The sequence below is a fragment of the Selaginella moellendorffii genome, unplaced genomic scaffold (genome assembly GCF_000143415.4).
Source record: "Selaginella moellendorffii unplaced genomic scaffold, v1.0 SELMOscaffold_16, whole genome shotgun sequence".
In the NCBI taxonomy this organism is placed as follows: Eukaryota; Viridiplantae; Streptophyta; class Lycopodiopsida; order Selaginellales; family Selaginellaceae; genus Selaginella; species Selaginella moellendorffii.
The window spans coordinates 167,059-189,453 of record NW_003314277.1 but is presented as its reverse complement, the minus strand read 5'-3'; the positions used below and the strand labels follow the sequence as shown (position 1 = coordinate 189,453).

At 42.9% G+C, this 22,395-nt stretch overlaps 2 protein-coding genes, 1 non-coding gene and 1 pseudogene across 3 annotated transcripts; 1 reads left to right on the top strand and 3 right to left on the bottom strand.

Annotated features, from left to right (window-relative positions):
• Positions 1–8,209: 8,209 nt before the first annotated feature.
• Positions 8,210–10,868, bottom strand: LOC9642295 (annotated as a pseudogene).
• A 6,645-nt stretch (positions 10,869–17,513) lies between these two features.
• Positions 17,514–17,585, top strand: TRNAR-CCG. The gene has a single exon. It is a non-coding gene; the product is annotated as a tRNA-Arg (tRNA).
• A 189-nt stretch (positions 17,586–17,774) lies between these two features.
• On the bottom strand, positions 17,775–18,738 carry LOC112346571 (early light-induced protein, chloroplastic-like). The gene is made up of 2 exons (XM_024675846.1): positions 18,275–18,738; positions 17,775–18,212 (listed from the first exon to the last, which is right to left on the bottom strand). Exons 1-2 carry the CDS (start codon positions 18,665–18,667, stop codon positions 17,919–17,921), a joined length of 687 nt encoding a protein of 228 aa, XP_024531614.1. The 5' UTR covers positions 18,668–18,738; the 3' UTR covers positions 17,775–17,918.
• A 1,759-nt stretch (positions 18,739–20,497) lies between these two features.
• On the bottom strand, positions 20,498–22,368 carry LOC112346570 (platelet-activating factor acetylhydrolase-like). Its single transcript, XM_024675845.1, has 8 exons — positions 22,106–22,368; positions 21,868–22,041; positions 21,635–21,783; positions 21,311–21,559; positions 21,097–21,261; positions 20,971–21,035; positions 20,826–20,914; positions 20,498–20,755 (listed from the first exon to the last, which is right to left on the bottom strand). Exons 1-8 carry the CDS (start codon positions 22,338–22,340, stop codon positions 20,685–20,687), a joined length of 1,197 nt encoding a protein of 398 aa, XP_024531613.1. The 5' UTR covers positions 22,341–22,368; the 3' UTR covers positions 20,498–20,684.
• Positions 22,369–22,395: the final 27 nt, after the last annotated feature.

Here is a 22,395-nt window from a genome sequence, read left to right as displayed (position 1 = left end):
AGATAGAGTCCGGAATTGAGTCCGAGACCGACTCGGGGACCGAGTTCGAGTCCGAGTTCGAGACCGAGTTCGAGACGGAGTCCGAGATCCGAAATCGGGTCTGAGAACGAGACTGAGGTCGAGTCTGAGGACGGGTCCGAGATTGAGTCCGAGATCGGGTCCAAGATCGAGTCCGAGATCGAGTCCGAGACTAAATCCGAAGTCGAATCCGAGATCAAGCCAGAGACTAAGTCCGAGTACTAATACAGGTCAAGGGGTGAAAGCCCAAAGCGTGCGTCTCCCAGGGGGGGGGGGTGGGGGGCTGCAGGGGGTTCCAAAAGTATAGTAGGGATAGTGAGGTCCAGGAACCAGTTTTGAAGGAACTCTCCAGTGGGGCTTCCAAACTGACTTGAGGTTGGGACTGGGACCAAGGGGCCTTGGGTGGGAGTGAGCATGGACTTGGTTGGTGCCGGAGGGGCCATCCAAGGAAGTGCTCAAGAGCAGCTCCCACTCCCGAAAAGGAAACTGACTGCGGTGCTCTTGGCTCATGTGGAGTGGTGCCCCACTTGAGTACCATGCGGCTCATTGGTCCTTGCCCTTCCTAGGGGCTTGGACCTTCCCTTTGGGATGGAAGTGGGGGGGTAGAGGTACCCATACTGGGCCGTTAGGCCACGGTGTTTCGCCCCGACGTCCCGAAGCAAGTGCTGCACCCAATGCTTGGGATTTAGAGGGTCCCATGATCAAGTCTTGTTGTACCAAGGGGTGTTAGGAACCTGGAGGCTTGGTGTGCTTGGCTGTTTGTGCCTACGGGGAGTGTAGCCGAACCTTAAGTCCAGTCTAACTCGGGGAGGGGGATTGGGAGAGATTTGGGAATCCGTAGATGGATGGCTAACACTCCGTTGCTCGTGCAGTGAGTAGCTGAAACCAAGTAGGACCAAGTAGGAGCTGGTACAATAGGCGAGAACCTTGGCAAGGGAACTTAGCACAAGCCAAGGCAGTGTTGGTCAGATAAACGAGGTAAGCTGGCAAATTGGAAAGGAAAAATTTGTGGCTTACAGAAATGTCTCTTCGTATGATTGATATTGAGTTTCATTAGTCTCAATGAAGATAGTGTTAATGATTTGGTTATGGCTTTGTGTTATTGGCATTCATGCATTTGCTAGTTAGCAATTGTATTGACGTTTAAATGAACTAAGTTGCAAGTTGAGTTAGTTGTGTTCTAAATGAAAATGTTTAGTAGAGGTTGAGTTTTAGTTTTTCCTTGAAAAGTGATTTAATCGTAGACAATGCTAACTCTAGAGGAAAAATTAGTGATTGATATTAGAATGTTTGAAATATATTGAATTTGAATTAAAATATATCGATCATTGATGATTCTTCTTATGTTCATTATGAAGTGAGTTACGTCTTGTTATAGATGGATTTATGGAGGATTTAGCTTTTGGGTTGATATAGATATGCTCTTCATTAGCTTTGACATTATGAAATTTGGCTTATATATATGTTAAGGAGGATATTGTGGGTTGTATCATGATTTCTTCTTTAACATTGAAATTAGTTCATGCAAAACTTGTGATCATTATTAGGCAAAACTTGGCTATAGGGTCTTTCAAGCTTTTGGTTCCTTAAGTTTTCATGCTCATTATTCTATTTGTTCGAAGTTGTTGGGGGAAGGCATTGTTGGCTCTTTAGCTTTGATGTTGAAGTTAGTATTTGCATCTGACAATCATTGGTAATGATTGACTATCATCTAAGATAGTTGATTATCCTTGTCAAAAGGTTTTGCTTAATTATTGTTAATCTAGAATGATTTGTTGTTTCAGGATGGTAGATTCTTTCTTCGATGATGATTATGCATCTCTCTTTTTGATAAGATGATTGAAGATCTTTCATGATAGTTAGTTGTTCTCTTTGATGACTTATAGCTTTTCACAATACCACATATTCTTTGTGGATTGCTCTAGATTAATCTCTTGGGTTTGAAACATTAGTCAGATGTTGCTGACGTTTGCTTAAGCAACTCTGGTTCTTTTGTATTGTTGATCGGGATCTAGTTAGATTGACTAGTACAATAGTTGGTATGAATGAGTGTTTGTTGGTCATGCAACATTCATTCTATTCTCTTGATTGTTGCTTGAGCTAGTTCTAATAGATTAGGATGTTATTTCTTTCGAGTGATATATTCACGAGCATTTTGCTTGTCAGTCAATGATACTTTGTGTTCTTTGAGTTATCTTTCATAAGTTATTTGGCATACGGTCTACAATCTTTAATAGTTAAGTTTTATCATTGAGTTTTCTTGATGATATACTTGCTATTAAATTTTGCTAGATGGTGAATCCTGTGTTTACCAATTATGATGATCTTGGTGGTTCTTATACTCTAATACTAGTTTATCAAATGATAACTTACTTGGAATAATTTTGTGTTCTAATCTAAGATTTATTCCCTGATAGTTAAGTCTCTATGATATCATTATCTAAAACTTTGATATTGTCCATCTATTAATCTTTGAGTTTGGGCCAGTATAGGCAGACTGGCTTCAGCACTTTGTGTGCATGGTGAAATCTTTAGTCATGGGGTAACTACTGTAGACCGGTCACATCATCCACCTCTCTGTCGATGTTCCTTATTTTGTTAAAAAGGTGTGACCGTGTAAACAACTTTAACTACCTATTTACAGTAGTCTATTTAAACCTTACCAACATGTTTGGTTTCTTTACTCATGAGGGTTGGGGCCTCTAGCTTCTCTCTCTATATCCTTGCAGATAGGGGCGTATCACACTTTTGTAAGCTAGGTGACACCCAGAGCAACAAAGGTGGCTAACTCCATTAGTCATTTCTTTGTTGGCGATGACCGGAAGGTGTCTAAGTAGGTAGTGCATCCGCATTAGATAAAGAGGTTACCCTAACTTATTTAAATTGATGCATTTCTCACATAGTGTGAATACCGTGAACTTTTTTTGGAGTTGTTTCCTTGGCAGTATTCTATACTCGAGTATGCATTGACGAGGATGTCGATCTTCCCTAGGGGGGAAGAGTATCACAAATGTGACTTCGGGTATCGAAAGTTACTTGTTGGTTAGTTTCTTTACTGCCACGATGGCAGGAGGTCGGTATTGCTAGGTCCTTTATCAGTCTTCGCCTAAACTAGTTGAGAAACTATTCTTCGCATGTGCACTTGACCAAATGAGCATAAGAACGGAATTCCTAAATATTATTAGTCAAGCATACTTGACCTAGTTAGAGAAACTCATTCGTTAACTTGCACTTGCTAGTGTTGGGAACCCCCACGATATTAAGATTGGTCCTCAATATTCGCTAGATGATAACTTACCGTATGCCAAACACCTTCGCTATCATGCCCTTTGTGTTAGTCTCATTTCGATCCTAAATACTATTTATGGAAAGTGTCCAGATTTGCTCATTTGGCATATCTATAGAATGCAGAGATTGTTTTGAACACAATGGTGTTCATCCCATATCCAATTCGAAATTTAGGGATATTCCATATTTAGTAAATTTCGAGCTTATCCCAAAGACTAACTCCTGATACTAAGGGAGGTTTGGAGTGAAAGCCCAAAGCATGTGTTCCTCACGGGGGGGTTGTAGGGGGTTCTAAATGTATAATAAGAATAGTGGGTAGGTTGGTCGGGCATGACCAACCAACCTGAGGCATAGTCTAGCTCCCACTTGAATGTCTATCCTTGTTCTGCGTTTGGTTTGGGTCTAAGCCCAAGTTTCATTTTATGTTAGCTAGTGGAGTACCCATGTCCTTGCGTTAGGCCACTAGTATGCTGAAATAGTGCCAAACTCCGTTTGGCTCCATCTTGCGTGTTGGTCCTGGCATTGGGATGCTAGTTGTTCTAGGATTATTCCAAGTTGCTCTAGGTTCTTATCCCTTTGCTTCTTGGGCTGTATGCTCAAGAGTTGCTTCATGGTCTAGTTCCATCACTTCTTGGCTCTATGCTTGGGAGTTTGGCATCGTTCCTTTGTTCAGTGGCCCAAGGCCCTGAACCTCGGGTTCCACACCACTATCCTTTGGACATGTGGCATGTGGCACGTGGCATATGACACGTGGCACATGGAGGGTTTAGGTTCCGCCTCATAGTGTTATTCTATAGTAAATCACCATAGGATAAAGGATCAAAACCACGTGCGCTAAAAATTGCACTGCAACCAATTTATACCAAGGATGAGGTCAAAAGCTTGATTCGGCACCACCTGCAATGACTACAACTTAAGCTCAAGATTGCTTACACGCACAACTAAGCCCACACACATATGTGTGTACTACCATTGCCATAAAGAATGAAAACTGGCTCTACCGCATGATGTAAATACAAATGGCAACATGTGGCAATAAGTCAAGCAATAAAAGATAAACTTAAACCTATATCAACTAACATGGAGAGAATAATAGAAAACCTCTTGTTATAAAAATGAGCATGGAAAGTAAACACTAAATGAACTGCTGCCGAGTGAACCCCTTGATGATACTTTAGAAAGAAAAATGAAGGGGTCATTAACTTATTTGTGCATAGTCCTTTTGCTACTCGTATGACTCTTTGTTTTCCAAATGCATCTCAGTGTCTAAACTTTCCTCTACAACAGCACCAACAGAACATTGTTGACACTAAGGTCTCCATTTCGCTAAGGAAATGGAGGTCACCAATCCAGAAAATGCTAACAACACTAATAAGTATGACAAACTTCATCACATGCACAACAATAAACATCATAGCCATGACCATGTCCTCACCCTTGTCCTTGAACGTGGGCAATAGTAGTATTAACATCCATTGGAACATGACCATCTCCCACAAAAAAATGGAGTTGAAGGATGTGTAGCAAAAAGTGAAAGATATGACATCTATCTCATAATGTTGTGCTAAGCAAAAGGCATCATTAAAGGTGGCTAGCGCAAGTGCATGCACAAATCTTACAAGATTTTGATGAAGTGCTAGCCATAACATTCCCAACTTGATCCACTTTGACATATTTAACTTTACACAACGAATGCCAAACTATATCACTGACTCAAATAACCCTTAATAAAGATGATGCAATTGTTAAAAGGCATCATCACAATTGTCAACATCTCCAAATGTGTGTTTGAAGATGTCTAGGAGAATACTCTAATTTTCACAAGTGGCTGCATTTAAACCATTGTACCACTATAGTATTGTTTTTTAGAGATATATGGGAAACTCACGCAAATATCAAATATCGTTCTAATAATGATATGTGGCAATCATTGTGAAGTGATCGGACTAATGGTACACATCATCCCTAGGATTCCCATGGAAAAATTCCAGCCGAACGTGAGGATTGGCAATAAGAGCAAGAGGAGTTGTATCACATGCCATAAATATCACCATCAATTGAGTTTTATTATTCAATTGCAACTGTATAGCATCAAACAATTGCACCAACTGCTACTCTAGAGTTAAAGGAGGAGAAGATTGCTACTTTGCCATGAAAATAAATGAAAATGAAAGAGCAAAAGAAAAGAAATGGAAAAAACTATAAGGAAAGGGAGATCTAGACAATGCAAAAGCTAAATCTAGACAAAAAGCAATAGAAAAAAAATGGAAAAACCTAAAAGAAAATGGAGATTTAGATAATGCAAAAGCTAAATCTAAACCAAAACTCCTAAATCCAAGCTCTCCTTAGGGACAATTCACCTCTACCAATATAAGTACATGGAATATAAAAAGAGAATATAGAAAATGCATATATTAATTAACCCAAAAATTATATAAACAAGTGGTCCGGATTGAAACCAATCCAATAGCTACTAAAATCCCACTATGCTAATATTAGTATATGGCATTGTAGCTATATACTTAGACCTCACAAAGTATACTTACTTAAATAATTAATATAATATAAATTATTAAATATTAAAATAATAATTTCTTTTATAAACGAGTTGATAAGGCAAAACCTCTATTAAATAGCAGCTATCTATTGCTACTAAGATTAGATACTAGTAATTTACACAAATCTAAATATTATTAAAAATTACTAATTTGGTTTAAAATGCCTCCAACATGCTGTTAGATCTGAATGGTGCCAGCATTGCTTAAAGAGCACTACGTTCCAGGTGACTGCTGACAAAAGGAACGTTTTAATAAAAATATTGCTACTAAAATCTTAAAAAAATATTCTTTGGAATGCCAAAATATCCTTAAAATATTCTTGTCAATGGCTATGGCTCCCTTGGCTCCCTGTTGACATGGCTCCCTATATTGGCAGATCCCTTTCAAAAGAAGCCAACGAAAGTCTGGTTTGTGCAGGATATATTCAAGAGGCCAATCTCAAACTGGTGAGTGCTTAATTCCTTCTTGCAGCATGGAGCTTTTCCTACAGTCCTGGAATGCTCTGTACTTTCTGGTGTTTCTACTCTCTTTGTGGCTAATCTCCCGAAAGTTCTACAAACCATCCACGATCAAGCTCCTGCCAGGAAGCCATGGCTTGCCTCTTGTCGGAGAATCTCTCTCTCTCTTTTGGGGGTCCCCTCAAGACTTCCTCAGCACTCGACGCAAAAGGTTCTTCTCTGACTTTCGCTTCGATCTTGATTTAACTAACTGCATTTTACAGGTATGGAGGAGTTTTCTGGAGTAACTTGCTTGGATCTCCCACCATCGTTGCAACAACAGTAGAGTCGGCCAAGTTCTTCCTCAGCTGCGCTGACTGTGGCCCCTCAGGTGTGTTTGCCCGATTGCTTGGACCGGAAACTGTAAACGAGGTCATCGGAAGTCAGCATGCGCTCTACCGGAGAATCATTCTAGGGATGATGGTTCCAGAGACGCTCAAGTGCCACGTCCAAATGATTGATATCTTGGCTCAGGAGACTCTCGAGTCATGGGGGTCGAAAAAGACGGTGTCGGTTATGGAAGAAACTGCCAAGGTTTTCATCACGTCTTTGTGTCGCTTGATCGTTTAATCTGGTTTTATACTTTTGCCAGTTCAGCTACTGCGCGATGATTGGATTAGTGTGCAAGAAACTCCTGCCCTCCACTCCGGAGATGATTGATCTCATGAAAGACGCCCAAACGATAGAGAATGGGGTGCTCCAGTTTCCAATCGACTTACCCTTCTCACCTTATCGCAAAGCGTTACAGGTTTTTGCATGGTTTTTTATTTTTCTAATTCTAGATCTATTGTTGTAATTGAGCAGGCCAGGGCAAGGCTCCACAGATTCTTGGATGGGCTCATCAACGAGAGAAGGGGCGAACTAGCTGCCAACGGTGAAACGCACAAAGATGCGCTGGACGAGTTTATTACGCACAAAGATGACAAGGTTGGATTCCTCTCGAATCAACCTGCTGTTCGGAGGCCACCACACCACAGCCCTCGCTCTCATGTGGCTGATCAAACACTTGAATGAGAACCCACAGGCTCTCAAGGAAGTGGAGGTTATTATTATTGTTATTAATATGATTGTGATTTTCTAAAATTCTGTTTTGATTTCTAGGAGCAAAGGAAAATATTTCTTGGTAAAAGCTCCACCAAGTACAACTTAACTTGGGAAGACACAAGACAGATGCCAGCCATTCTAAGGGTTGTGGATTAAGCTCCAGTTTTATGCTAGATTTAATTCGAGTGGTTTTGTAGGCTGTCCATGAAAGTCTGAGGCTTTCTAATGTTGAAAATCACTAAGGATATCAGCTACAAAGGTTTTATTACATATGATTGAAGCTAATTCCAATTATTTGTCTACTTTGTTGGTGTTAACAGGTTACACCTTGCCCAAAGATTGGATGGTTCATGTCTATATGCCACCAATACAGCATTTACCTCAATGCAGCAAAATTTAATCCATCCAGATTTGAAGTATGGTATTTTTCGTGTTTATACTAAACCAAACCTTTTATTTTAGGTTCCAGCTAAAACTGGCAGATTTATTCCATTTGGTTATGGAGATAGAATATGCCCAGGGAGAGCATTAAGTCTGTTAGAGCAAATGGATTTTCATACACAGGCTTATCACAAAATACAGGTAAATTCTTTTGCTCCTCTTTTCTTGTCAACAAATTGTAATCTTTGATTGAAGATGGGAGCCTGTCAATCCAAAAAGTAAAATAAGCTACTGGCCAATGCCATCCGTGAAAGATGGATACCTCGTACATGCTATGTCCCATTAGTAAGAAAAAAGAAGAAAGTAAGAAACTCTAGTAAATTCTGCACAATGAAAAAGAGAATGTTAAGAGCGCTATTCTCATTAACTTTCTTGTCTCACCTCTATTCAAATTTCAAAGCTGTGATCTTCATAATAACCAGGCTCGTTGTTGACTATCATGCAGCCATGTTTCCGAATCGAAAACTGATGATGGCCTTCATGGACATTGAGAGCAGCGCCAACTCAATGGCCAGTTCCTACATTTCCACTGCACAGCAAGAGAGTACTTAATTCACTGTAGGCGAGAAAACACTACCGTGACAATAGTCAAGTCCAATTCTCAGAACGAAGCCTGGAGTATTCTCTGGGAAAACTGCTTGATCAATCGATATGTGCCCCTAAAATACAAACAAGTCAGCTAAAAAGACAACAAATGATCCAGAGGGTGCCTTTAAAACTCGCATATCTCCCATTGCACGGACAAGCCCTGGCATGTTAAGGTTAGCGAAGAATACCAAGGCTTGTCTTTACCAGCGGAACATGCCGGAGGGACGCTATCGCGCGCTTGGAAAAGGTAACCCAAAATGAACAGTCCTGGTTATATCGTTGTTCCATCTGTATATTGCGCGCCACTGTCGAGCAAAAGCAGATTTTCATCGTCCACTAAGCACCCAATCCTGTAAGGACTGGTAAGAGCCGACAATTTTGCAATGGTAGAAAATACAAGCCACAAATTGTATCGAAGCTAGTTTCTAGAAATCCTTCCTTGTTGGAACGAAAGCTGAGAAGTTCATCGCCCACTTCCACCTCCGTAAGTTTGGCTTTCTCCGTAACGATTTTTACTTTGAGCCAAGCCCAAAACTCAACCAGGGCTGCAGCATCTCTGCTCGGACAATTGCAAAGAAAACCACAAAACTTTACCTCAAGTGTGCTTGTTTCATTCCTGAGATCTCAGCAGCATTTTTTATGGCCTTCGGCACAGATAGTGGCGATGGTCTATGTAATGCAGTTGGACCATCTGATGTTCCATATTTCCCGTCGACATCCGCTTTGGCATAAAAGCTCGTACATCCTTCCGAAAATGCATTCACAATGCCCATGTTGGTTTTGGTTGGATCTAGCCACAATTTTGAGCCCGACTCAGCTAATCTAAAAGAACATTCCGTTAGCAACTCCCTAACATCAAAATGATAGCACACCTGTGAATAGTTGATAGGAGCGCGGAGTACTGTTTGACGGTCACGGAAGAGCTTTCCAGGTGCATCTCAACGTCTGGCGTCACCTTTGACACATCAGTGAAAAGAGTTGCCTTGTCCATCTGGACAAGTGCGTGAGCATACGCCACTGGAGAATGAGGGACATTGCCACCACGCTGAAACATAAAAATTCAGAAGAGAAAAGTACAGACATTCACTTACAAGATTAAACAGCCATGCAACTTCATCGAGTATGGTTATCACGACGCCAGTAGCACCAGCTGTGGAAAGTTTCTTTCTCGCATCCGAGAGCTTCATCGCGACATCAACGCCAGCGTAAATCAAATCGTGCACTCTCCATCGAGCCAAATCTCATCAATCAAGTTGCGATCGACAAAAGTGAGTTGAATCTCTTTGGCTGACAAGGTTCGCCTGAGCTCCTCCGCACCATCGTGGGTGACAAGAAACTGTCAAGGCAATAATTACATGAGAACGGAGGTTTAGAAAAGCAAAAGAAAAACTGTAGCTCAAAAGAATGATCTCGACATCTTACAGGATCAATGCCTACAGCCAAACCAGCAGAGACATTGTCTCTGAGCCACTCACTGTATGAAGGCACGCCAATAGAACTACCTCTCATGAGCGTCCATTTAGGTCCAAGTTGGTTCTCAGCCTACACAGAAGCAGCAAAAACAATGAGAAATCTGTGCAGGAAGAAAGCAAAAGAATGAAGTTGAATCAATTACCTGAAGATAGTATCGACCATCCGTCCAAAGCGCAGCCTTCTCCAAGGTGATCACAGCACACAGCAGTTCCTGCGCTTCCCGTGAATCCTGAAATGTAAGCTCGGCGCGTGAAGCACTCGGCTATAAATTCACTCTGCATACGCAGCAGTGAGCTACTTACAAAAAAGAAAAGAGGAAACAAGAAATTTTTTTCCTAGACTCCTTGTTCTCTTGACGCAAGTACCTGGTGAGCGTCCTCCGAAGGCACGATGTAAGCTTGGACACCCGAGTCGCTCAAATCCACCAGCTTGTATCCGGCGCCAATGCCCCTGCGCGCGGCGGCAGCTGCGAGAACCGAATGGCGGCCCGAGCGATTGGAAATCAAAATACACGTCAGCAGCCGGAGCTTTAACAAAAATTTCTTCAGCTCCAGTTTTTAACCAGCTCTCAGATCTGGAGCTCGATTCCAAGGACGAAAACAATTCGATAAACATCAGGTTTCGATCCTCCGACCTAATGGGACTATTTCTCAGCCAGAATTTAAAGTTTTTTTGGTAGTTGTGATTACTGATTCCTCAGAATAATACTTTAAATTTTTCCATAAAAAGGAGATATAAGACTTTCCAACAACCTTTCGAAAGGAGTCAACGCTTTCGACAGGATCAAAGAGAAGAACCAGGTGGCCTGGAACGCGATGATCACAGCATACACTCAAAACGCTCACTTTGATCTTGCGAGGGGTTTGTTCAATCTCATGCCTGGACGCTCATGCTCATGGACTTCGCGCAGAAGGGACTTACCCGGGAAGCACGTTTGGGACACGGCTAGCTGGAACGCCATGATCTCAGCTCACGCAGCAAATGGAGAAAGCTTGCGAGCTCTCGAGCTTCTAGCAAAGATGGATCTGGAAGGATTTGAGGCGGACAGAGCTACGTTTATCGGCGTCTTAGCTTCTCACCTCGCGCCATCCGAGGCAAGGTTGCTCCATGATTTGATATCCACCTCGGGTTGTCGCAGTGATAGCTCAGTCTCCACCGCACTTGTGAGCATGCACGGCCGATCTGCTCGCCTCGCCGCCGCTTGCGAGATCTTCGACGCGGCTCGCGAGAAGAACGTCGTGCTGTGGAGCGCGACGATTGGGATCTATGCCGACAATGGACTTTTCGACGCGGCCATGGAGCTGTTCTTCCGGATGTGCTTGGAAGGCGTGCATCCAAACGACGTTACGTTTGTGAGCATTCTCTCGGTGAGTGCTCACGCGGGGGACTTGAGCAACGCGAGGCAGTGCTTCTTCTCGGTGGCGACGGACTTTGGGGTGGCGTATACCAGGGATCACTGCGTTTGCATGGCGGAAATGCTAGCGCGTTCCGGCCTCATGGATCAAGCACGGGAGCTCGTGAGTGATATGCCGTTTGTGCCGGATAGCTGCTCGTGGAAGACGGTGCTCGTTGGGTGTTTAGTCGTGGGGAGCTTGAAGCAAGCCGTGTGATCGAATGTGAGCCGGAGGACTCATTGCCATACATCATGCTGTCAAACATCTATTCCGCTGCGAAGGACGAAATTCTTGTCTAGCTAATTGCTGGCCAATTTTGGAGGAGCTAATAGGGATAAGCTTCCGTTCTTTCTTGGTTTTCTTGGTTTTCACAAAGCATTGTTTCGTGATTTCACTGTAACAGGACAACAGGGCATCAGTACACCTTCGTGGACTTCTGGAAGAAGGTATTAAGAATGTTTTGGATATTGCTGGATTCTTGGTGCAGCAAAACTTTGACTTTCCACTCTGCAGCCCACCAATTTCAGTTGCTAGATTTCTCAATAGGATAATGCGGCATTCTAGCAGTGTTTCTAGCTTGACAATGCAGATCTATGCGGTAGATCGGTCATTTTGGTCGCCCACAAGTGGTGCAGTACATTGAACTTTTCGTGATTACGTAAAGTGCATTTCTTCAAAGCACACATTTGACTTGCGACTTTCTATGCACAGCCACCAACTTCAGCAGGCCGAGCTCTCGATTTAAATGTTATCCGCACTCTCATATCAGGAAACTCGCTTCACTTCATCCGGGAAAAGCTAGAACAAGCTCTTTCTTGATCGTGGTATGTGATTTCACGAGAGAAAGCTTTGATATTTGTTTTCACTAATTCGTGAAAATCTAGCAAAGATGGCCTCGCGCTTGAACGTCTACGCCGAGAAGCCAATGACCATCAAACCGGCACGTCACACCAAGAACCAGACCATCTTTCTCAGCAACATGGATCAGCAAGTGTTCTTCCACGTCGAGATGCTTTTCATGTACGATGTGCAGTCCCCGGACACGGGAGACGTAACGTACGCAACGCTCTCGCCGAAGCTCTCATTCCATACTACTTCGCGGCGGGGAGATTCAGAGTGAACGAGCGAGAGAAGAGGCTTGAGGTGGAGTGCAATGGAGCTGGGGCAGACTTTCCCGGTGCCCACTGCGATTCCACCATCGCCGAGCTGGACGATCTGCGAATTCCCAATCCAGACTTCCGGAAGCTGCTCGTTTACCCGGTTGATGTCAAGAGGATCGAAGATATCCCCTTGTTCGACTTCTTCTATTTTCATTCTTTCTTTGTTCTCGTCGCTCTTCTTTGTGTTCTTGAAGGTGGGGGGATTCATTGTCGGGATTTACACTAGCCATGTCGTGTTTGATGGGATCTCGGGGTGCCAGTTCTTCAGCGACATCGGCAGGATCTCTCGCGGCGAGTCCATCGGGCTCCGCTCGCGATCGCCACCGAGAATCTCCTACGCCTACCCGGAGCTCATGAGACTCCCGGACATTCCCGCGAAGCTGCTCTTCAATCCGGCCTCGTGCACGCCTTCAGGACGTTCTCCTTCTCTCTCGCGCAGCTCGATCTTCTCAAAAAAGAGCTATCGAGGGAGGAGAGGTCTCCCGCTGCTCCACCTTTGAGGCCCTCACAGGCCACGTCTGGAAGGCACGCACCACCGCTCTTGGGATGAACCCATCCGCCATCGCCAAGCTCTTCGTGGCGATGAACCTCCGGGACAAGCTCAAGAGCCCGGCGCTACCCGACGGCTTCACGGGCAACGCGGTGGTGGCGGCGCCGTACGTTGACACCACCGCTGACTCGGTTATCAATGGCTCGCTGTCGCTGTGTGTGCGCAAGGTCCGGGATGCAATCGCGAGCGTGAACGAGGAGTACATCCGGTCGGAGATCGACTGGTGCGAGGTCAATGGGCACGGGATCATTGAACTGCCCGGCGGCATCACACCCTGGTCAAAGCTGCCTTTTGATGGCGTTGACTTTGGGTGGGACATTGCGGCCCCGGTCAACGACAGGCCCAAGAACGTGTTGGTGCTGTCTAGCTGCAAAGGAGATGGCAGCGTGGACGTGTTCATGGCTCTGGAGTTTCACAAGATGAGAAAGCTGGAGGAGTGCCTTAGTATATGAGTGTTTTGTTTGTACATTGAGTTTAATCTGTCAGCAAGTGAATGTATTCTTATATTTTATTTTTCATTTTCTCATAAAGGTATAGAAACTATAAGAAGTTAGGTTTAAGATTATAAAACGTAAAGGGTTCTTATATATTTTCATTTATCATATTATGAAAATTAATACAATTTTAAAACCATTTCAACAAACTAAAATTGATTAGAATAGATGAATGATGAACAAGTAATATACTAGATTCAAGATAAGATAATATATTAATATATACTGTTTTGGTATGAATTTTTTTATGTTTTCCTAATTTATATTTTACTTCACAGTTTGTACAATATATTAATAAGTTGAAGATATGTAAAATAAATTAATACTAATTTAGCAATGAAATTAAGTTATGTGAGGTCCAAGTGACGCCAAGGTTTTGGGCTAGATGATGTAAAGTCCAAATGTACGGCTATAATGCCGTATATTAATATTAGCGTAATGGGATTTTAGTAGTAATTGGATTAGTTTTAATCTAAATCACTCGCTCTTGTATATAAACTAGGGTTTTTGGGCTTACATGTGATCATGGGATGAGATTTGGATATATTGTCACTATAGATCCTTGGAACCTTGGGGGGTAAATGAGGATAAAATAGCCACTAAAAGTTCTCTTATCAAGCAATTACCTCTTTTCCAGTTGGCTTAAGGGAAGAGAGATAAAGTATCCACAGACAAAGGTATCCATTGTGGGACTGCATAAGATTTCTTCTTGTGTGGAGTATCCACAGACAAAGGTATCCATTGTGGGACTGCGTAAGATTTCTAATCCTCAATGAGGACATTGACATCTCTAAAGGGGGCACCGTGGGACTGCGGTTCCACAATGGAAGGTTCCACAATGGAAGGATTGGTAAATTGAGTGTGGAAATGGAGGTATTGTTAGTCAATAGTCAATAAAGACATTAACATTTCTAAAAGGGGCACCGTGTAAGATTAATAGTCAATAAAGATATTAACATCTCTAAAGGATTGGTAAATTGAGTGTGGAAATGGAGGTATTGTTAGTCAATAGTCAATAAAGACATTAACATTTCTAAAGGGGGCACCGTGTAAGATTAATAGTCAATAAAGATATTAACATCTCTAAAGGGGGGGCACCGTGTAAGATTAATAGTCAATAAAGATATTAACATCTCTAAAAGGGGCACCGTGTAAGATTAATAGTCAATAAAGATATTAACATCTCTAAAAGGGGCACTGTAGGACTGCGGTTTCACAATGGAAGGATTAGTAAATTAAGTGGGGCACCGTGTAAGATTAATAGTCAATAAAGATATTAACATCTCTAAAAGGGGCACTATAAGACTGCGGTTTCACAATGGAAGGATTGGTAAATTAAGTGTGGAAATGGAAACTGTAAGATTACAGTTTCACAATGGAAGGATTGGTAAATTAAGTGTGGAAATGGAAGTGTTAAGTTCCTTTGTGGAAATGGAGGTGTTGATTCCCCTAAGCTCAATAGGAAATTGAGTGTGGAAATGGAAGTATGTGGTCTGGTTCCATCATTCCTTGGCTCCATGCTTAGGAGTTTGGCATCGTTCCTTCGTTTAGTGGCCTAAGGCTTTGAACCTTAGTTTCCACACCACTGTTTTATTGACACATGGCATGTGACATGTGGCATCTGACATATGGCACATGGAGGGTTTAGTTTCTGCTTCGTGGTGTTATCTTATAGTAAATCACCATAGAATAAAGAGTGCGGAAATGGAAGTGTTAGTTCCCCTTGGCTTAGTAGGGGTTGTTAGTCAATAGTCAATAAAGACATTAACATCTCTGAAAGGGGGTGAGTGTAGTGCATGTGATCATGGGATGAAATTTAGATATACTGTCACCGTGAATCCTTGGAACCTTAGAGGATAAATAAAAATAAAATAGCCACTAAGGGCTCTCTCATCAAACAATTACCCCTTTTCCAGTTGGCTTAAGAGGAGAGAGATAAGGTGTGTTACATGTAAGCTCATGAATTTGGACTTCCTAAGAGGTTACTCAGCCCAGTATTATTCAAACCCAAGGATGCTTAACCCCAAGTATCCCAAGACCCTTAACCAATTGAAAAAGGGGGTGCACTTTTATTTATAAGCCCTTTTCCTTTATATTTGAACTCTAACGGATCGTCTCTCAAGTCGTTTTCTTTGGTTGCTTACAATTCACTACACTTCTTTATAAGTTCACGCCTTTGTGAATGGAAGTTGAGAGTCACAGCTCTCTTGACACCCTACCCCTCAAGTCGAGCCCAACAAGAGCAAATTGGACCAACCAGATGTCAATTGGTAAATTGGAAGGATTGATAAATTGAGTGTGGAAATGGAGGTGTTGGTTCCCCTAGGCTCAATAGAGGTTGTTAGTCAATAGTCAATAAGGACATTAACATTTCTAAAAGGGGCACCATGTAAGATCAATAATCAATAAGGACATTGACATTTCTAAAGGGGGCACCGTGGAACTGCGGTTCCATAATGGAAGGATTGGTAAATTGAGTGTGGAAATGGAGGTGTTGATTCCCCTAGGCTCAGTAGAGGTTGTTAGTCAATAGTCAATGAGGACATTAACATCTCTAAAGGGGGTACCGTAGGACTGTGGTTGCACAATGGAAGGATTGGTAAATTAAGTGTGGAAATGGAAGTGTTGGTTCCCCTTGCTCAATAAAGGTAGATTGAGTATAAAAATGGAAGTGCTGGTTCCCTTTAGTTCACTAAAGGTTGTTAATCAATAGTCAATGAGGACATTGACATCTTTAAAGGGGGGTGAGTGTAACGTATGTAATCATGGGATGAAATTTAAATATACTGTCACTGTGGATCCTTGGAATTTTGGGGAATAAATGGGGATAAAATAGCCACTAAGGGCTCTCTCATCAAACAATTACCCCTTTTCCAGTTTGCTTAAAAGGAGAGAGATAAAATGTGCTACATTGATATGCATGTTTTTTGTATTCCCTTTCCTCACAGTTATATATTATTATAAATATTTTAGGGTTTTTGGCATTTATTAAGCTATTTTTTATAATAAAAATGAATTATTTTTTCTTTTTATAATCTATTTTAATTATTATGATTTAAAAATTTAGAGTATTACAAAAAAAGTGGCATTACAAAAATTACTGGTACTATATGATAACAGAATTGATAGGTAGGACATTGTAATGATGATTATTTTTTAAATATACACTAAAAAAGGTTATGTTGAAGTTTTTGTGGAAATGAAACTTTAATGTTCTTCAAATGATAATATTCCTTTATTAGTAAAGGAAAATATCCATATACTTTTTGTGTGTGTAGAAATATTCATCTTTAGAGTTTTTAATTTTATTATACAATATAAGTAACTTTTGTAAATCACTTGGTTTTGGTAACCTTCAAATCTTCATAAAAGGTAATAAATAAAAATAATTTTATAAGAAGTATTAAGAATAAAACAAAATTTTTATTATAAAAATTAACATTGAAAAAATATATATAATACATTTTGATTGCTACCAAATTTTAATTTCCAAATCTATTGTTTCATAAACTTGGAAACCATTCTGCTATTGCACTTGATAAAATTCTTTCCATTGAAAGGCAATTCCTCATTGCTACTTTAACATCTATTCTGTGGCTAAGGACAAAAACTAGATTGCTGGCCAACTAGGAGAGGTAAGCTTCCATTTATTCTACTTAGTTGGAAGATAAGAATCAGTACACTTTCGTTGGAAGAGGGTATTAAGAATGTTTTGAACCTTTCACCTTCTACTTGCGAGCTTTCTCAATCTTAAAAAATAAGAGAATGTGGTAAGATTGCTTTTAACTTAAGAAGCTTGTCAATGTTTTTTTGCAGCAGATCAGTCATTTTGGTCACCCTGAAGTGTTACAGCACAGTAAACTTATACATAAAATAATGAAATTTCTAGCGAATTTCTAGCTCCATAAATTTTTAGGGTTCTTGCGGGTGAGGAATCCGATGAAGCCACAATCTTTGTATAGTCCAAGGAGCATCGTGTTAGAACTAAGCTGAAGATACACACAACCAGGGCAGGTAGCTCAGTGGTAGAGCACCTGGCACCGGTGTAGGAGGTCCTAGGTTCAATCCCCAGCCTGTCCAGATCCATTTTCCAACATGGTATCGGAGCTATGGTTGGATGGCCTATGGTAGGCATGGACTGGCAGGTAGGGATGTGTGGCGTGTTCAGCTTAGGGGGGAGTGTTAGAACTAAGCTGAAGATACACACAACCAGGGCAGGTAGCTCAGTGGTAGAGCACCTGGCACCGGTGTAGGAGGTCCTAGGTTCAATCCCCGGCCTGTCCAGATCCATTTTCCAACACATCGGTCCTAGGTTCAATCCCCGGCCTGTCCAGATCCATTTTCCAACACATCGTTCTCACGCAGCAATCTTTGTAAAGAATGAAATCTAGAACAGTTTAAGAACTATTAAATTTACATCATGTGGAACACTGGAGTCTTGGTAAAAAACTCGGTGATCACCAAGGCGAGGAAGCCAAGCATCGCGGTTCGCCCATTCCAGCGCTCCGCCATGGCTCTAAATGGCCCAAACGATCTGCTGTCCGGGCTCTCGCCCTTAAACATGGGCACCAGCGACGCGTACGCGAATAGCTGTGCCACTGCCAAGAAATGGAAAAGACCAGTGCTCCCCGGCGAGTAGAGCTGCTCCGCCACGGTTTGTCCCGTCATTCGCTCCACCGCGAATGCCCACACCAATCCAATCATTGCCTGCTTGTCAAGTTCACGAAGTTACTTGCCAAGATCTAGAAGAACAACCAACAATCACTTACCAGTCTTCCGTTGATCGTTTCCGGGCCGGCTCCATCGAACGCCATCAAGCTGGGGAACGATCGATCTCCAGTCTCTGGTCGCCTCTCGACCTCTGGCCTGGGATAGAGCGATCCGGACGATGGGACGGCTCCAAACACGGAGCGCTTCTCCGACTCGTTCTCGGCCTGGTTCTTGAGCACCTCCTCGCGGGTGATCTCCTTCTTGGTGCCGTCAAGAACGCCACTGATGCCGCCATCACCACCATCCCTTGATTTGTTCGAGGACGCTCTTACTACTACTAGATTTCTTGTGCCGATGAAGCTTGTGGGCGATTTCGATTGGACACGGAGCTTGTTGGAGATGAGCGAGGAAGAAGAGAGAGCTGCGATACCACTGCCTGTGACGAGTGCCATTGTTTTGAGCTGGGAGTTAGCTAGCAAAAAATCAGTGAGCAATGAATTTACGATGAGCTACTTTCTTCTACGTTTGAGATGGCTATGGCAAATGGCACACAGGTATTTATGTAGTATGGGGATCGTACGTGGCAAAATCTAGATCCTGGCTCGTGTCCACTGTATGTGTCGCACATCTTGTGCGGTGAAAATGGCCGAAGTAAGACTTCTCGGGAGAATGCAAGGTGTGATACTTTGGGACTTTCGTTTCGTTTCGCAATAGAAACGGCACACGGGGATGCACTTTTGTCTTGAGTGTTAATGTAATACCGTTAATCTTCGTCAAACATTCCTGGAAGGTTTACTCGAGAGCACTTCCGGCGCATCAAACTCGACTATCTCTGCTGTATGTATCACGAGAAAGAAAGAAAAACGAGTTCCAAGACCACCTCAAAACATTAAACAAGATCAAACAGATTTTGTGATCCGAGAAGTGGCAGGCTTGGAAGAGATGGGACACAGCCTGGGAGCGCAAATCCATGGCTCTCCCGACCCACGATCGCTGACAAGCTTGCCATGAATCCTCTGGCCGGGATCTCTCGAGGCCAGAGCTCTTCCCAGCCGCAATGAGGGTATGGCGATCGGGCGTGGCTGCTGCTACTCCATGAGAAGCTCCGGTGGTGGTGAGTAAAAGCAGGGCCATCGATCGATCTATGTCTGTGTGCTCATGCTTCGAGGGATGCTGGCTGGTGGTATCAAGAATGCCAGGGAACGTTGCAGCCTTTGCCTCGCACGGGCATTTCTTCGGGGCTCTTGCTTTGCACCGCAGTTATTGTTATGGGATGGCTTGACACAGCGACATTCTTCTCCACGGATCTTGCGTTGGTACGTATAATGCGGGCCTGGAAGCAAAAGATACGTCGAAGCATTTGCCTGGCTTGGGTATTTTGTGTGGCGCATGTTTGTTAGTGTGCCCCGAAGACTCTTGAGGCAGCATCCAGCTCACCACTTGCTTGTATGTCTTGGATTGCTTCTTGCACAACGACATGCAGGAGGAGGAATATGAGCAAGCGGTGGAAGGCAAGCAGCCATATCGTGATTCTGAGCAAGGAAAATGAGGTAGCCCAGCTAGATTGTGCGCCTGTCTTGTACAGCAAGCTTGTCCTCTTTCATCAGTCCAGAGGACTTCCATCTTTATCTTCAGGGTAGCTGATCATATTGTTTTTGGACGAGTCTTGGAACTGCATTCAAAGAGCAGCAAGAAGCTTTGGAAGGAACACCATGGGCTGGTTTTGAAGAAATGCATTTTCATCAATCCATCACCAGCTGCTCAGAAGGTGACTATTTAAGTCCAATGAACCGAACCTTTATTGGGAAGCTGCAGCTCCGACACCTCTTCAAAACCAGCCCATTCAATGATGTTTGAATGGGGAGGGCTCCAATGAATGGAAGAAAATGAAGTGGTATGGTCTGTGGTGTCAAACTTGCCTGCCAAGTTTGATGAGCCTATTGATTCTTTGCGGTATCATGAAGCCGAATGCGAATAGTTTAATTATTTTTATTATGAATTATTCATGAATATTTATTTTAATTGAAACTAAAATAATTTACAGTTTATAATGACATGAAAAATATTTATGAAAATACATCCACTGCTACAACGCTAATATTAGTGTAGCATATCGACCAGATTGAATCTCTTTCCTATATATAAGCAAAAGTCTATTCACACACTAATTGCATTTAATAGCTACACTAGGTGTTTAAGAAAGTTTATTAATTAAAGCACTATCACGTATAAGTTTGGATAAGGTGTAGCTTTTGTGGATTGCAAGTGACAAAAAACTTAAGTACTTTGCAAATTGCGAACTCTAAGACAACTGCATTGATCATATCCACATCCAATATAGTACATTGTCGCTGTTGGCTCTCCAGAAAGGAGCTCTCACAGAAATCTCCATTCTAATGAATATGAATATCCAATATGCCCGAATATCCACGTCTTGAGTTTATTCATAGAATATCCTTTGGAGTTGTTTTAAATGCTTGCGCCCACGAGGAACTCGTTATCGCTTTCCACAGGACGGAAGGACGATGGATACCTTTTGCCTGTACATACACACACACACAAAGAACGTGGAAATAAATTCCATGAAGGATTTAGTGACGAGAGTTTTACCAGAAGCAAGCATATGATTTTGAAGGAACGCAAGGCAAGCTCTACTGTTGATATCTTTCGCGAGCTGGACGTCGAGATCTCCAGACAACCTTGGAAAGAAAACGAAGAGAAACATGGAGCGAGCTTTGAACCAGTACGAACTTACTTGAGTTTCTTGGACATCATCGTAAGAAACAATGGAAAATCAGATTGATCCTGGTGCTCGGTGTGCTACAAATGCGAGAAGATGAATGTAAACTTCCCCGAGTGAGAGAAATCAAGCAAAGCTGACCTTGATCGTCAAGAGCTTGGTTTCAAGAGATTGCCCGTCCTTGGTTTTCGTCCCAGCTCTTGCATTGAGATACACAAGACGAGCTTCTTTCAAGGCCTTCCAATCGAAGTTTTCAGTGTTAAGCAGGAGAACGGGAACATGTCCAGAGACCTTCTCATAGTCTACCTGCGGAGCAAAAAGTCTCATGAGAAGATCAAAGATCAAGCGGGCTTACTTTTTCCACGGGCTCCCACCAGACGTCTAGCCCGAGCGAGCACTTGAAACGGGTGGTGATAGCTCCAGGCGCTATGATCGCAGTTGCTCCGCCAAAAGAATGTCCAGCAATGGCTATTCGATCCAAGTCCATCCTCCCTTTGAACATGGTAACGTCCAAGCTATAGTCTCCAGTGACTAAGTTGGAGCTTATACTTCCATTGTTTAGCTCGTCGAGCCCATGAAGGACGAGCTCAATCTCCTTGACTCTCTGATACATTGTAAAAAGCATGAAACTACAAGAACCAAAGAGGAGGAAAAAAGAAAAAAAGTTTCCTGGACACACCTGTTTGAGTTGCATGCCGCGATCCTTCATTTTCAGATCGTGCAAGTTTGAATTGGCGTACTTGTGCTCAATCCATCTCTCCGATCCCTTGTTGTCAATGTAACTGGCAATGCTCGCGGAGCCATCTAAATGCTCCGGAGCCACAACGACTGCCATGACAACTTCCCAAAGTTTAGAAAAGATTCACGAACAAACAGAAAGAAAAGCTAGAAAAGCTCGAAGAACGACATAACTGTACCCATACGACGCTAGATCCGAGCAAAGCGTGCTGTAAGTTGCTCTACAAGCCCACAAACCATGGGAAAAAACCACCACTGGGAATCTCTCCTCCCCATCCTCTACCAAAATTGGCTGCGCTGCCGCGGCCGCGATCACTGCCCCAGGCCAGAGCATTGCATAAAACACACCTGCGAGAAAAAATATAGAATAAATCAAGAGAATCGAGGAGATCATCCACAGGGAGACGATTACCCGCAAAGATCCACAGCATCGCCCTGCGCATCGCCGTCTTCGGCCGCGCCATATTGCACAGGTATCCAAACGCGTAGGCGACGCCGGGCAGCCAGCGGCATTTCTTGGATTGCCGCTGTGCGGCGCTCGGATAGAACACGCGCACCATCGGCGGCTGGAGCGCGCCATCGCCAGATCCCTTGGCGAGCTGGAAATCCCCAAACGCCACCGGGAAACGGCCCAGGAGCTTCGCCATAGCTCCACTCGCTCAATCCAGCAAAGCAAAAAAGTGAGTCTATAGATTCCCCTAG

What these genes read in the sequence shown, in the direction of transcription:
- LOC112346571 (XM_024675846.1), bottom strand. Translation starts at nt 18,667, where the DNA reads ATGGCACTCGTCACAGGCAGTGGTATCGCAGCTCTCTCTTCTTCCTCG. An exon ending in AAACGATCAACGGAAGACTG is followed by an intron (nt 18,213 to 18,274) that starts GTAAGTGATTGT and finishes CTTGACAAGCAG; the next exon opens with GCAATGATTGGATTGGTGTG.
- LOC112346570 (XM_024675845.1), bottom strand. Translation starts at nt 22,340, where the DNA reads ATGGCGAAGCTCCTGGGCCGTTTCCCGGTGGCGTTTGGGGATTTCCAG. An exon ending in CCAAGCTCTTGACGATCAAG is followed by an intron (nt 21,036 to 21,096) that starts GTCAGCTTTGCT and finishes TCGCATTTGTAG; the next exon opens with CACACCGAGCACCAGGATCA. An exon ending in AAATCATATGCTTGCTTCTG is followed by an intron (nt 20,756 to 20,825) that starts GTAAAACTCTCG and finishes GTGTATGTACAG; the next exon opens with GCAAAAGGTATCCATCGTCC.